General features: G+C 49.7%; 1 protein-coding gene across 10 annotated transcripts in view; it reads left to right on the top strand.

The window, feature by feature from the left end:
- Window positions 1-11,693, top strand: part of mast4 (microtubule associated serine/threonine kinase family member 4) — a 90,168-nt gene extending 78,475 nt beyond the window's left edge. For 9 of the 10 annotated variants that reach the window (XM_070988340.1, XM_070988339.1, XM_070988338.1 and 6 more), the window contains 11 exons: window positions 55-156; window positions 796-918; window positions 1,535-1,644; window positions 2,215-2,336; window positions 2,739-2,953; window positions 3,277-3,477; window positions 3,934-4,160; window positions 4,371-4,493; window positions 4,885-5,021; window positions 5,531-5,715; window positions 5,809-11,693. In XM_070988340.1, coding sequence (XP_070844441.1) covers window positions 55-156; window positions 796-918; window positions 1,535-1,644; window positions 2,215-2,336; window positions 2,739-2,953; window positions 3,277-3,477; window positions 3,934-4,160; window positions 4,371-4,493; window positions 4,885-5,021; window positions 5,531-5,715; window positions 5,809-9,482 — 5,219 coding nt within the window. In that variant the 3' untranslated portion in view covers window positions 9,483-11,693. The remainder of the gene's footprint in view (window positions 1-54; window positions 157-795; window positions 919-1,534; window positions 1,645-2,214; window positions 2,337-2,738; window positions 2,954-3,276; window positions 3,478-3,933; window positions 4,161-4,370; window positions 4,494-4,884; window positions 5,022-5,530; window positions 5,716-5,808) is intronic. The other variant, XM_070988342.1, reaches the window with a different exon arrangement.
- The last annotated feature ends 3,019 nt before the right edge of the window (window positions 11,694-14,712 follow it).

Raw genomic sequence — 14,712 nt, 5'->3', positions numbered from 1 at the left:
TACTCATGTAAAATCACTGTTTCTGATTCAAATTGATGCATTGTGCGTTTCCAGACGAGATCAACTGGCCTGAGGGAGAGGACGCTCCGCCTCTTGACGCTCAGGAGCTCATCACCTTGCTGCTCAGGCAGAATCCTCTGGAGAGGATGGGCGCAGGTAAAAACACAAAGTGCGTGAGGGACACTGTGGCAGGGCCAGTAACGCGGTTAGGACGCCGCCGTAAATCCTCATGTGGCCGTTGGTGCCGCCTCAGCACCTCTCATTACTCCAAGTCACCGGGGAAGAAATTGAGGTCGTCCGGCAGCCGAGCGGTTTGTCCCGTGGCCTCCTCACCTTTTCCCTTTGATCAATTGCAATTATTTCCTCGCCCGGCCGTGAATCTAGTTCCACGCTTGATAGGGCGGCGAGCGGGTCTGCGGACCGTTAAAAGTAGCCCTGACCCCGGACAAAGGCCTTTAATCAGAGAGGACGCCGGTTCAGTCCGGGGACAGCGAGATGTCCCTGTTCATCTAGATTTCCTCTCGTCGGGCTGCCATTCACAAAGGCTCCGGCTGCTCCGCCAAAGGTCACAGGCAGGAAATGCGCTGCATAATTTATGGTCACGATCGGTTTGGCCTGCAGCCACGAGGGAAAGGAAAACAAAGCGTAAGCGTTTCTGCTTCTGCTCCGTCCGAGCCGCTCATTGTTAACGCCCAGTGTGTGTGTGTGTGTGTGTGTGTGTGTGTGTTTGCTTCACATTTGTCAGGTTTTCTCTAAACGACACCAGTCATTCATTTGTGTTTACTCCACCTGCAGGTGGAGCTGCTGAAGTGAAGCAGCATCAGTTTTTCCACAACTTGGACTGGAACAGCCTGCTGAGGCAGAAGGCCGAGTTCATCCCTCAGCTGGAGTCCGAAGATGACACCAGTTACTTCGACAGTGAGTTATAATGGAAATATTATCGAAAACACAACACGGCCAAGTGCAAAAAACACCCTGTGCAGACTCCACATCGCACATCAATGATGAACCCGGTTAAAGCAGACAGAAAGGGTTTAGCCACAAGCCGACTAAGTCGTGATAGAAGCGCAAATGTCAAGCAAAACCTGAGCAACTTAACAAAACATGGCTGCCAAAACGCTTCTGAAACGCAGCCTGTGGGTTCGCAGCCGCGTGGAGGACAAACAAAAACACGCTGCAGACACGACGTCACAAGCTGCATTTCAGCAAGAAAAGTCCAATCACAGAGCTCTGAACTGTGTCGCATGCACCGCTGAAGGCGAGAGGAAGCTGAAGTTTACGATGTTCAGAAAGTAAACACTCAATCTGCAGATTAAATCAGGTCACTCTTAAATTCTGGGTCGATTTTGGATTCTGTTCTCTGATATGACTTGCAGAGGCTCATGGGTATTGTAGCGTTTAGACACATCGTGCCTGAATAACAGGAAAAGCATGATTCCACACAGATGGCCACATCATAAACCGTTCATAGTCATTTCTAATCACTGAATGTGGCGATAAATCATCTAAAATCGAAACTTCTCGTCATTCCCAGCTCGCTCGGAGAGGTACCATCACCTGGAGACGGAGGAGGACGACACAAACGACGAAGACTTCAACGTGGAGCTGCGACAGTTCTCCTCGTGTTCTCACAGATTCTCTAAGGTTTGTCCTTCCTGCCTCAGACCAACGCGCGTGCGTCATCACTACCGCCGAGGATGTTGCTGATGTAAATGAGATGATGCCCTCGTCTGTCCTGCTGCTTTTCTCATGGGAAAGAAAACATGAGCAGTGGTATTTCATATGGAAATACGCGCCCCCCTCCTCCCGCTCTGCCCTTACTCCTGCAGCATTAAACGTAGATTTCGGCTTTGCATATATTTTCCGCTCGCAAATCAGATCTGTTTTTTCTTCTTTTTCGGTAACATGGAACACAACACACAATACAGTCATACAAGCTGGGCGTCATTGTTGCTGCATTGCAGTATGCTCCCCTCTCACATCAAAACAAAGCATTACAGCGTCTCAGAAAGCAGCGGGGCGTCTCAGACGAAGTGTCGACTGCGCTGCACCTCAGACTCCAGGCCTGTAAGACACGGAGAAGTGCCTGCTCGCCTCTTAACTGTAAAGGCTCAAAACTCGGCCGTATAGATGTCGTTTCCGATGCATCTGCGTTATGTAGCATCTCTAGCCTGCATGCGCCGAAGTGACTCATTGTCTCTGTGTGGTCGTCAGGTTTACAGCAGCCTGGATTTGTCCCGTGGGCACCTGGAGGAGAAGGGCGAGGCGGAGGGGAAGAAGAGCGAGAGCCCGCTGACCGTCGACTCTCTCAGCTGGACGCCAGACTTTGCTGAGCTGTATGTTTGCCTCCGTCTGCATGAACGCAGTGCAGCGTGCGGCACAGATTGAATGTGCAGTTCAGTGCATTAGGCTCGAATTTGTGTATTTTAGTAAAACACAAGAGGAAAATACATTTTTACTCACGGAGGAAGGAGGAAGGGAAATGTCTTTATGCTGCAGATTCAGTGCTGGAAGAAGTGTGTTAATGTAGAAATGTAGGAAAAAATCCTGTGTCCTGAGGTATTATCAGCAAGATGAACAGTGTGAAGCCATAATCAATAATCGCTGGTAAAAGCTGGATGTGTCTTGCAACAGTAAAACATTTCGGCAGCAAAAACAACGAGAGCAGACCAAATGCTGAGGCGTATATTCACCTGGCTGCTACAGGAAGTGTGAACCCGCTCTCTTCTTTTCTGCAGGCCGTCGCTGTCGCACTCGACAGACACCGACAGCGCCAATCAGGGCCCTCGACCCAGCCTCTTACCAAAGTTCGCCATCTCAGCCGAGAGCGAAGGAGACGAGACCTCGGGCCTCGGCGACCCCAGCAAGACCTCCTTCTCCATCGGGGAGCTCCCGCAGGATGAGCCGGACGCCACCACTCCGGGCAGCACCCACAGCGGAGCCACGCTCTCCGGTACGAAGTGGAACTGATAAAATTTTACACGCACGTCTGTTTGGGGTGCCTGGAAACCCGACGCAGTTTTGCATCTGCGTTGAATTACACAGAGAAACCAGTCACCTGTTCTCCCTGTCAAGGTAGAACATGCTAATTAGTGCACCAGAGCTAAGCTAAGCTAACATATTTAGCAGACAGACATGAGAACAGCATCAATCGTCTCATCTAATAAGTGAATTTCCCAGCATGTATGCTATCCCAACAGCATGCTTCTGTTAGCATCCACTGCTAACTGATACTGACGCTGCAGCCACTCCATCCTCGTCATGTGTATTAAACAGGAAGTTTCTCAGAACATCTGGACCAGCTGACACCCAGAGGTGAAGGGATGGAGAGTCCCGACAGCACCAGTCACACCTCTGCAGACCAGCCGGCTCAGAGCAACTCTCTGAGGCCTGAGAGCGCTGCAGAGAAGACCGGAGCTGTGGCCAAAGTCCCGAAGTCGGTCTCCACCGGCGCCCTGTCCCTCATGATCCCCGGGGGTAAGTGGAAGAACACATGCAGAAAGATATGCACACCTGCACTCTGAAAACTATGATCTCAGCCAGTTTGCAGCGTTTCAGAGCTATAACGTGTCAAGAATTACAATAAGAGCAACAGACTTTGAACAAATAATGTGAAAGAGATGAAAGCGCACCGTCGACCTGTGCGAAATTGGCCCAGCATGACACCCGCTGTGAGTTCCATTTTACGGAGTGGCTGCAGGCAAGTAGCCAAGTACAAGCCGCTAACAAGTAAAGTAAGCCGGCCGGGCAGGAGCAAGAGGTCTTCACAGCTGGCAGAGAGAAAATCCCATTAGTTTCACCCACAGCAGGAGCGGGATGAACCAGACTCTGAGCTTTATGGCAGCGCCTGGCTGCCGACTCGACGGCCGCTCAGAGCCTGATTGATTAAATAAAAGGGTCTGCTCAGGTGGTGATTACCTCTTCTTCTCCCAGATATCTTCGGGGTGTCTCCGCTGGCCAGCCCCCTGTCTCCTTACTCGCTCTCCTCGGATCCTTCCTCGCGAGACTCCTCTCCGAGCCGAGACTCCTCCCTCTGCACCGCCAACCCGCGGCAGCCCGTCGTCATCCACAGCTCGGGGAAGAAGTTTGGCTTCACGCTGAGGGCGATCCGGGTGTACGCCTGCGACGGGGACGTCTACACCGTCTACCACATGGTCTGGGTAAGAGTAAAGTAGAGAATTAGGTGTGTTTTCATCAGCTAGTCACCTGTCAGGTCATGTGACTTATGTTTACAGCTGTGGATTTGTTTGCAATCAGTCAGTGTGAACACAAACTGGACCAGAGCTGAACTGAAAGTGGAACAAAGCACAGGAGTGAAAGCAGCCTGATGATGATGATGATGATGATGATGACTGTTGTGTGTTACTCAGAACGTCGAAGACGGAGGGCCGGCACACAAAGCAGGACTCAGAGCTGGAGACCTCATCACTCACGTGAACGGAGAAGCGGTTCACGGGCTGGTCCACACCGAAGTGGTGGAGCTCCTGCTCAAAGTAAACGACCTTTAACCTGCAGCTGTTCACTTTGTAATGATTTTCACTCGCAGCTCGGCCCGATGCCGACGCTCCTCTCGGAGTTTGGAAAGCGTCGTTTTCTAAGTTAGATTTAAATTGATTGAACTGCTGAACTTAAATTAACTTATCAGCTAATCAGATTCTTGTGAGGGGAAATCTGCTGAGTGGAGGTTTCCATTTCAAACACTGCAATCCTGCATTTACAAGAGCTGGACTGACGTTGGTGTAAAAATACTCATTGAATACATACTTATACTTGCTATACTACCATGATGTAATCGCTCAGTACACTGTACACAATGTTAACACTGATCTAACCGAGACCGCAGTTGCAAATTAAGTAAAAATCCCTCTAAATTGAACTTTTCAGAGTGGGAGCAAAGTGGCCATCTCCACAACATCCTTTGAAAATACTTCAATAAAAACTGGACCAGCGAGGAGGAACAGCTACAGGAGCAAGATGGTCCGATGTGCCAAAAAGCCCAAGAAGGAGAGGACGCCAGAAAGGTACAAATCCTCCTCTGAACTTTTATTTTATTCACTGTAGATGGACAGTAAGGAGCTTTACTGAAAGGTAACGAGGAAACAACGCGTGAAATGCAGACGTGCTTTATTGGTGTCATGCATGTAAAGCTGAGCGCCGTGCAGATCTGATGTCAGGTGTTTCCTCTCGGCCTCTAGGGGGCAGAATGATGACACTGAGGGAACATTTGACTGATTAGCCTGCTGGATGAATTTTAAAAAACGATTAAAAGACGTGTTTATAATGAGAAAAGCAAATAATAACATGAATATGCAAAGACACAATAGCATCTTATGACAAATAACATCTCAGACCTTTGAAATAAAGTGAATGTTTATGTTGGCTTTAATGAATCCACCCTTTTATGTACTAGCCTTTAATTTTTCAAAGGCTAAATGCAATAAAAAGAATAATATATTGATTTGAATGGTTAAAGATCATTTTATACTCACAGTCGTACCGTCTAATGTCTGATTTTTTCTGTCTTTTCCAGGCGACGCTCCCTTTTCAGGCGTTTTGCCATGCAGCCGTCTCCTCTCCTGCATACCAGCCGCAGCTTCTCCTCTCTGAACCACTCCCTGTCCTCTGGTGAGAGTCTCCCCGGCTCCCCTACCCACAGTCTCTCCCCTCGCTCCCCGACCGCCGCCTTCCGCCCCGCACCAGATTTCACCCAGTCAGGTGGAGATTTCAGCTCCTTTTGACAGCTTGATTCAGGCTTTTGACTGTTTATTTCCACTGCTCACATCCGTTTTTTGTCCTTTTAACTTCCAGGTGGAAACTCCTCCCAGAGTAGCTCTCCCAGCTCCAGCGCTCCGAACTCCCCCGCAGGCTCGGGCCACATTCGGCCCAGCACCCTCCACGGCCTCGGCCCCAAACTGCCGGGTCAGAGGCTCCGTCAGGGGCGCCGCAAGTCTGCAGGAAGCATTCCCCTTTCTCCTCTGGCTCGCACACCTTCGCCGACCCCCCAGCCGACATCTCCTCAGCGCTCCCCCTCTCCCCTTCTTAGTGGACATTCTGTTGCCATCTCCAAGACGACGCAGGCCTTCCCAGCTAAGATCCATTCCCCGCCCACGATTGTGCGACATATCGTGCGCCCCAAGAGCGCTGAGCCGCCTCGCTCGCCCCTCCTAAAACGTGTCCAGTCCGAGGAGAAGCTGTCCCCCTCTTACACAGGAGATAAGAAGCACCTGTGTCCCAGAAAACACAGCCTGGAAGTGACCCAGGAGGAGGTGCAGGACGAGGAGCTGAGGCCTGGGGAGCGGGATTACACCGTCCTGCAGAGTGTGGAAGAAACAGCCTGCGAGCCGCCGGCGATCACCCGCGTACGACCGGTTGAGCAGGGCTGCTTAAAGCGTCCCATCAGCCGCAAGATGGGCCGGCAGGAGTCTGTGGAGGAGCTGGACAAGGAGAAGCTGAAGTCCAAGGTGGTTGTGAAGAGACAGGACTGGTCAGAGAGGAGGGAGTCTCTGCAGAAGCAAGATGCTCTGCGTGAGCCTGACTCTTCCTCCCTGTGTGGTGATGACAGGGATGAAGGTTTTCTGAGCAGAGCCCAGAACAAAAGCAGCCCAGACTCTGGCCCTCTGGAGGCCAAAGCTGCCAGCACGACCCTTAAAGACGTGCTGTACAAGAAACTCAACACGCGTGTCTCTGAGGGCATCGCCGAAACACCTGGCGGCAGCGGTGAAAGCGACGGAGGACTCAGGTCGGCTCTGTGCTCCATTCACCCGGAGTGGCAGCACTCCAGACAGAGTAAAGACAACATGAAGCCAGACAGGCTGGACTTCAAAGCCCCCAACATCGAGTTCACCAGGAAGAGGCTGTCCTTTGAGGAGCGAGAGGACTGCATGTGTCGGTGCTCCTCCGGCATCCATGAGAACCTGCACTTTGGCTCCACCAGGTCCAAGAGCCTCCAGCTGGACACGGCCATGTCTCACGACCACATGAAGGCCGGCCTGGGGAGCGTCCACTCCAGCCCTGAAGGTCTGGCCCCCAAGCTGTTCTCCGGCAGAGGAGAGAGCGCCGTGGAGAAGCTCCAGCTCATCTCCTCTGCAGAGTCTTCACTCCGAAAGACGTCGTCTGAATATAAGCTGGAAGGGCGCCACGTCTCCTCTCTCAGACCTCTGGAGGGCACTCTGGATATAGGTCTGCTCTCAGGACCCAGAGTCTCCAAAACAGAAACCTGTTTATCTAAGATGGCGGAGAACACAAGCGACACTGTTTCTGTGAGTCCTCCAATTTGGCTCCAGACCCCTGTGGAGAGGCAGATCACCATCCCCCAGCTGAAAACCACAGACAAGCTGAAGAGCCCCCTGACGTGCTCTCCAAGCCCTGAAGCCGTTTCTTCTCTAAACAGCATAGTCGCCTCCAAAGAGCACTCAAATAATGCAGCCACGGAGGTGAAAATCAGCGCGAGTGCAGAGAAAACACAGGACCGACACGGCGAATCGTTAAAGGCTCAGAGCAGCAAAGTGGAGGCGTCGACCTTTGCTGTTAAACAGGAGAGCAGGACGGGTCTGAAGGCCGGTTCACCGCTGGCTCACGAGCACAGAGGCCCTCGACACAGCTCCCATTTCTCCTCCTGCGGAAAAACGCCCTCCATACGGGAAGTCAGCAATGAAGATCAGGAGGATGAAGCGGAGCAGCAGGAAGTCACACCTCACGCTGCACCGCAGAGCGCCGGCAGCTCCGGGACAGCAGTCTCTTTGAGTCCACCGAAGCTGGAGGTGGACAGAAAAACTGCAGAGACTCCGGCGGCAGCTGCCAGCGAGGCGCTACCTGTGTCGCCGAAGCAGAGTATAAACTGCGCTTTGGATGCAGGTCAGCGTCAGAGCTGTGAGACCAAAGCAGCTCCTGCTCAGAGCTCAAACACGTCCTCCGTTTCTACGGTACAGAACAGCCCTTCATCTGCACGCGCTCCAGAGAACGTGCCTCCAAAACAACAGCCGGCAAACATCTGCTCCGCAAGTACAAAACCACAGCTTTCTGTCACATTAGCATCTGCTTCTGCACATGTAGAGAAAACATGCAGCGTCAAACCCGAAGGTCAGGGCTGGGAAAGATCTGTCAGTAAGGACGGCGTGCAGTCGAACAGATCAGCTGTGAAAGTGGTCGGCGATCCGGGCGGCTCGAAGAAGGAGGCGAGCACGTGCGCCACAGCTGCAAAAGTGGAGCCGAAGAGAGAAGCTCCTGCAGCTGATACAGTCACCTCGTTGAATAACGTCACAGAGGGTACACTGAGTGTCAATAAAAAGGATAAAACTGTGTCTCCTCGTGCAATAGAGAGTCGCAGCACTGTGCTGCAGAAAAAAGAGGATCCAGTATCGCCAAAGATTAAGAATGTGAACGACTCAGAGCAGCTATCAAAAAACAGTCCAGCCGAAAAAGCACAGCACAAATCATCTGATTCAGAGTCCAGCGCCTCGAAAAGAGAAGCTCCTGCAGTCAGTGTGAATGAAAGCCAGAGATGTTCAGCAGCTGGAAACGCCGCGAGCCCCAAAACTAAATCCAGACCTGACTCCCAACCTGTAGCGCCCCCCGCCGTGAGGACAGAGGAGGAGGCAAAGCCCGCAGAGGTGAAGTCTCCTCCGCCGCTTCTCAAACACAGTCCAAATTCAAAACAGAGAGATCTGTCTAAAGAATCTTCAAACCCTCAAACAACCCACCAACGCAAAGAGGCCTCGCCGCCGTCCGCCGGAGCGGACGCACAGCGAGAGGAGCCGGCGAAGCCGACGCGTTCTCCCGCTCTGACAGTGGCGAAGCAAAAAGAAACCCAGCCCAAAAGCTCTGTAGCAACCGCAGCTCATATAGAGAAAGAAAGCACTGACCTGAAGCCAAAACCTGTCCCTCCTAAAACTGCCCCTCCACCGTCGGCCATTAAGACTCCTGTAGCTCCACCGCCGCTCGCTAAACAAAGCGTGGACGCCAAACACAAAGACCCCTCACCCAAACACCAAACCCCAGTCGTTAAAAACCACCACGACCCAAAACCAAAACACGTCCCTTCACCTCTTGCTGCACCTCAACATCAGCCGCCGTCGCAGGTTCCCCCGCAGGCCGATCTGCCGAAACCTGCAGCGAAAAAGGAAACGCACCCAACCAGCGGCAGCGGCGGCGGCGTCTCAGCCAGGAACTCGAGCTGTGCGCCCCAGGAGGCCGTGGGCAAGGTGGGCAAAGACAGCCCCAAGTCTGAAACGCTCAAACCGGACAGCCACACGGGCCCGGACCCCAGAAGCACCCCCCCTGACAAACAGGCGCCCGCCAGCAAGAAGGAGCAGGCCGAGAGGAAGAAGAAAGAAACCGTCCAGGAGGCCACGTCTGCGCTGAAGCCTGCAAAAAGAGACGCGTCCCGAGCCGCTCCCTCTGCGCTCAAAGACGGCGCGGACAAAGACGGCGGCAGGTGCAGGCAGCAGAAGGAGTCGCCGCGTAGCTCCGGAAACAAGAAGTGAAGCGTGGAGAGGAGACAGCAGCTCCAGAGAATCCAGATGTTTTAACACGTTCGTGCAAACATCTTCATGCCTTCTTTTTTTTGGTTTTTGTTTGAGGACCGGGCAAGCTGTTACATGCCGACAGAGAGGTGTGTGTGTGTGCGTGTGCGTGCGTGAGTGTGTGTGAAATACGATGACATGTACGCAGGCCTGAATGTAGGCAATCAGTGCCGATCATTTAGCGTTTTACTTCGGCGAATGTTCGTTTCTGTTTGTCGCAGAACGCTTTCGTGCAATCAGCGCGTCGGGAGCGAAAGGGTCAGAGCCTTACGGAGGCGGCAGCGGCGTACCGTAGAGTCAGTGCCATAAAAGACTTTGAATTGCACTCTTAGCTGTAGACTCGGAGGACCTGATGTCTTTTAATGCAGTAGACCACACAACAGCTGATTGTTCCATCAGATTCTCTCCGCGCCGGGTTTCGGCGTCCTTCGCTTCTCGCCCGAAACTCCGCGGGAATCACGTCTCGGCTCTAGAAGTGGTGAACGAGTGAAGGGGCCTTAGGGTTAAATGAAATAAAACTTGCTGTTCTTAGCAAGCTGTGGTGTTTATTCACATTCCTCTGACATCTGTACATATGTTTTTGATTTTTATGCAATAGGGTGTAAATAAGACAACACTGTAAAACAGGGACACACGGGCTCACATGATTGTCGTTTGTATTATATGTAGAGATTTTGCAGCGTCATTTTGTTCGTACGCTCGGTATCTCCTCGTAACTCTGTGGTCTGCGGTGATGTGTCTCGTCTAAAGGCGTCCCCTTCTCCGTGACCTTTCACGACCTTGAGCGGCGGAGAGGAAAAGGCGCGAGTGGGTAAAAAAGAAATGTAGCATTAAATAAAACTGTGACGGCCGTCGGCGTTTCCCAAGAATGTCTTTGTCGTCGTTGGCGTGTTTGCTGGCTGACTGCAGTTTAAAGGGTGACGCCTGCGTAAAATAGCATGTCTGATTAACGAGCAGCTCCGCGTGCGTTTGAGAATAGAGGGTTTCTGAGGCGTCATCTCGGCGTCAACGCGAGGTCGATAACGCGACCGAGATAAGGTCAGACACAGAGCGAGGCTTTCAAAGGGGTGTCCACGTCGGGCTTCAGCCTCAGTGTCGTTCAAGTCACGCGTGAGTGTTTGGATCTCAAAGGACTCTTCACGAAGAGCGGCTTCAAGCTTCGCCTGGGTGAAGGTTGCACGTGAGGAACCCTGAGTCTTTGCATAGCGTAGCTCGCGTCCACAACATTTGATGTTAATGTGCAAATACTTGGTACTACACATATAGGCTGGCGTATATCTGCATTCACTTCCTGCAATTTATTCACACACAAATACATGTTTCTCTACTGTAGATGCCTTTAAATCGCAAACCCTAAAGGACAACCAGAGAGTAGCCTAGGACACTAAGTATGTAATGCAGTATTTGCTCTGTTGTGCTGGCAATGTCAAAACAATAACCTTGTCTACTGCATATGCTCTATGTCGACAAGACTTCATTTAACACAGAATATAAACACGAGACTGACCGCAGAGGTTTTAATGTTAAAAGAATCTGATGTTTACTCGCATTAGATATTGTACATGTATCGCTAATGTATCGTGAGAGAACAAATGCACCTTAATGTTTGCCAGTGTTCAGTCCAAAGGGCGAGAAGAAGAGTCAAATCGGAGCTGAGAGCGGTTTAATGAGTCCCCCAGATGAAACGAATCACTGAATTTTATGTATTTTTCCCCGCACTCTGTCTTTCCTGTGACGTTTGAACCCTCAAAGCACATTCAGTGTTTGTTTACAGAGCATCATGGATGTATATTTTGTACATTGTTGATTTGCCAAATCTATGTTCTGTGTCACAGATAATGTTGTTTCTAGTAGTGTGAGACTCGCTCCTTGCCACAAGGACGTTCAATAAGAGCATCTGTCCGTGCAGTAACCGATGTCTTTTCATACGTCAGGTTCCTCTTTGTCTGCTTGTCTTCTCAGTTTCCTTTTTTCTTCCTCTGTGCAAAACTAGTATTAATATGAACTTGCTTACGATGGTTTGTCTTTTAGAATATGTGCAATAAAAGTGTTTTGAGTTTTGTATTTTGCCCAAGGAAAGCTCTATGGATGTCATAGATGTTGTATATTAAAACAGATATTTATACTTCTAATGTTGCGTAATACTGAAAATAAAATGGAATTATAAATTAATCTTCTCACTCGTCTTTTGATGCGTGGTTTGCTTTGCATAGAGTGAGTCATTTCTCAATAATAACACAGAAACCCCTCAAAATGTACTTTAAATTATACATTTTGATGCTAATTCTTTGCAAAATTAGAGCTAAAGTCTTCAGTTTGTACACTTCTGGTAGACAACCGTCTACCAGAAAGCAAATAATCTGCTATATGTGGCAGAAATACAGCAGTTATTGAGTTCAAATGGAGCAAATCTGTCACATAAATTCCTATTTTGCCTCTAAAATACACAGTTCTTTTATTCTGACATGGCACCTGTAAAATAAAGCATCTCTAAAAACTTAATAACAATCTCATCGAGCTCAAGCTTCAGCGTCTCTGCAGACTTTAGATGTAAGACATGAGTTTTAGGTCGTCCACTGAGACTCCTTGAAGGGTCAAGAGATGCAAAACCTCCTTTCAGTTTATCTGGAGTGATGCACAAAGAGCTGTATACTGAGCCCTGATGTGCAGCGTCCTACCAACAGGGGGCAGTATCCCTCCATCTGTGCGCTGCTGTGCTTACTTGTCAATGTTATAGATCGCCTGTTGTGTAACATCCGTTCAGCAGAGGACTAATGTCGGTCTGGAAATCCTCTCTAGATGTGAATGAACCTGATAAAAGCTGCATATTTAAATTGTCTTTGTGATTTTTAACTCCAAACAAACAGACTGGACTCTCGTCTGCAGTGTGAAGTAGAATCTGAATATTCTTACTTTATGTCATCAATGGGTAAATTTCATGTGAGGTTACAGGTGTTTCCTGTTGAAACAGTGTGTCTAATATGACCAGATGAGCCTAAATACACAGAAAATAAGTCCCTGCTGATGTTCGGCCGCTGTCATTTCCCATGTGATTACAGGTTTAATGGTGCAGACGGGTCAGCGTCCACGCAGGCTGATTACTAAGCAAAATTATTAAATAGAGCAATGAATGGGGGGAAAATCCTCTTAGTGTTTGGGAACGGGGTTAACCGTCGGGAGGAGCTCATACGGGGCAAAGGAGGAACATTGTGGTAATGAATTTATTACCATTAATTGGCCGTGAGCTTCTTCTTTGAGATGTTTCCAGCAGGGAGCAATTTCCTCCCCGCAGAAAGGATGTCTGTCACATGTTTCGCAGCAGCTGTCGGCCTGCGTCCTCATAGAAGTACAAACTGTGAACCACCGACTGGCCCCCCGGCCTCCTTAATATCCCCTCACTTTAAAGCGGCACATGAAGAGTATCTTGATAATGATGATGTCACTTTCATGTGCTTGTCTGTTAGAAGGAAGTGAAGCAGCCCCCGCCCCCCCTCGTTAGCCTGCGAACGCTGCGTGAATCACGGCCTCATGGGGAAGTTTTTAACACTCAGCTTGTCAAAACTTGAACACCTTGAATCATCTCCTGTAATTCCACTTAAAATAAAGCAAACGGTTTGTTGTTCAGTGGATTGCGAGGATGATGAAGTGTATCTTCGTCGTCCATCTGGCTGCTTCCAGAGAGTGGAGGCCGGCGGGTTGGTAATCCATTTTACAAGGACTGATCAATACTAACGATGTGACCGGCTGTGTGTACTGTTATCAATGGGGTGTGGGGTTAAAAGGGGGGGAAAGTACACGTGTGTGCACAGACATGTCAGCCATGCTAGCTGGCTGAGGTCGAGGCTGCATTATTCCCATTCCCTTCATTTTTTTCATATTTTGCAAAGATCTGCCCATCCTCAGCCTCTGATTGGTTGTTGTTTTTTTTCTAACCACCAAGTAGCTAATCAGAGACACACTGGGCAGGTCTTTTTTTTATTATTGAGCTAACACCATGTTAATGTGCTGGTGTTTAGGAGGTAATTTATACCTCGTCCACCATCTTACTTTAGCATATTAGCATATGAACATTTGCTAATTAGCTCTACATCATAGCGCAGCGGAGGCTAGAGGTGGAACGGTCATCTGTGTATCAGAAGGTCGGGGGTTCGATCCCTCGCCTCTGCATTCTAGTGTCGAGTATCCTTGGACAAGATACTGGACCCCAAATTGCTCCTAATACTGTGTCACTGGTGTGAATGGCACTGCTCGTAAAAAGGATTCAGATTAATCCTCTGGAAACCATGAATGACTGTGCCAAATGTCATGGCAGTGCATCCGATAGCGTTTTGCATATTGTATTTTGTTTTGGACCGACCGCACCGTTAGCACAGCAAAAAATAAAACTAAACAACATTCTCAAACAAATAACCACACAGCATGTTGACAGTGTGTGCTGTAACTGCGGTAAAATCTCCTGAAACATCTAATTTTCCTATCATACATGTCCTTAAAGAGCCTGCGGTCACTCGGACGACAAGCGGAGGAAAGTGAATCTTATAAATAAAGAGGCAGAGCCGTTGAGAATGGCGGTGGGAAGATTGCTTGTTCCTGCAGACACATGCAATCTGAGACTCGGATAGATAAATCCACTCTGGCCTGTATTAACTTTTGCTGCTGGAATTTGTTCAAGTACATTCTGTGACTTGGGGGGAGGCCAAAACTCCAGCCCAGCTCTCATATCTCATGTTGCAACTGATGGCTCCTGGCCGAGTTTTAGTCCTCAGCCGCTGGTCCATCACGCACAGGGAGAGGCGAGCTTATTGTGTGGGAGAAGGTTCACTCGCATGCTAGAAATATTAAAAACTGCTGCTTCTGTGCTGGAAGATACGGCGGCGGTTGTTCATGTGATCCCGTCGATGTAATTAAAGTATTCCGGCTGCTTTTGATCGGTTAGTAGAAGAAGTGGACTGGCCGTGAAAACAACCTTGATGATTATGCAAGAGTTCAAACTGTCATGTATGCCCCGAAGGCGACCATGTGACAGGTTCTCTGTTGTAACACATTTCGCCGTGTTGATAACATCCCCTCTGAAAAGTCAAGCGAATGATGCAACGTAGTGATTATGTGTGTGCGAGTGTGGGCGAGCCAATGCTGACAATGTGTTCACTCTTAACAAGAGGAATACCGATAAAAAGCATTATTTTAAGAA

This window comes from Chaetodon trifascialis, chromosome 20 (assembly GCF_039877785.1).
Source record: "Chaetodon trifascialis isolate fChaTrf1 chromosome 20, fChaTrf1.hap1, whole genome shotgun sequence".
In the NCBI taxonomy this organism is placed as follows: Eukaryota; Metazoa; Chordata; class Actinopteri; order Chaetodontiformes; family Chaetodontidae; genus Chaetodon; species Chaetodon trifascialis.
The sequence above is the reverse complement of the archived record's forward strand: the minus strand, read 5'-3'. Positions and strand labels throughout refer to the sequence as shown.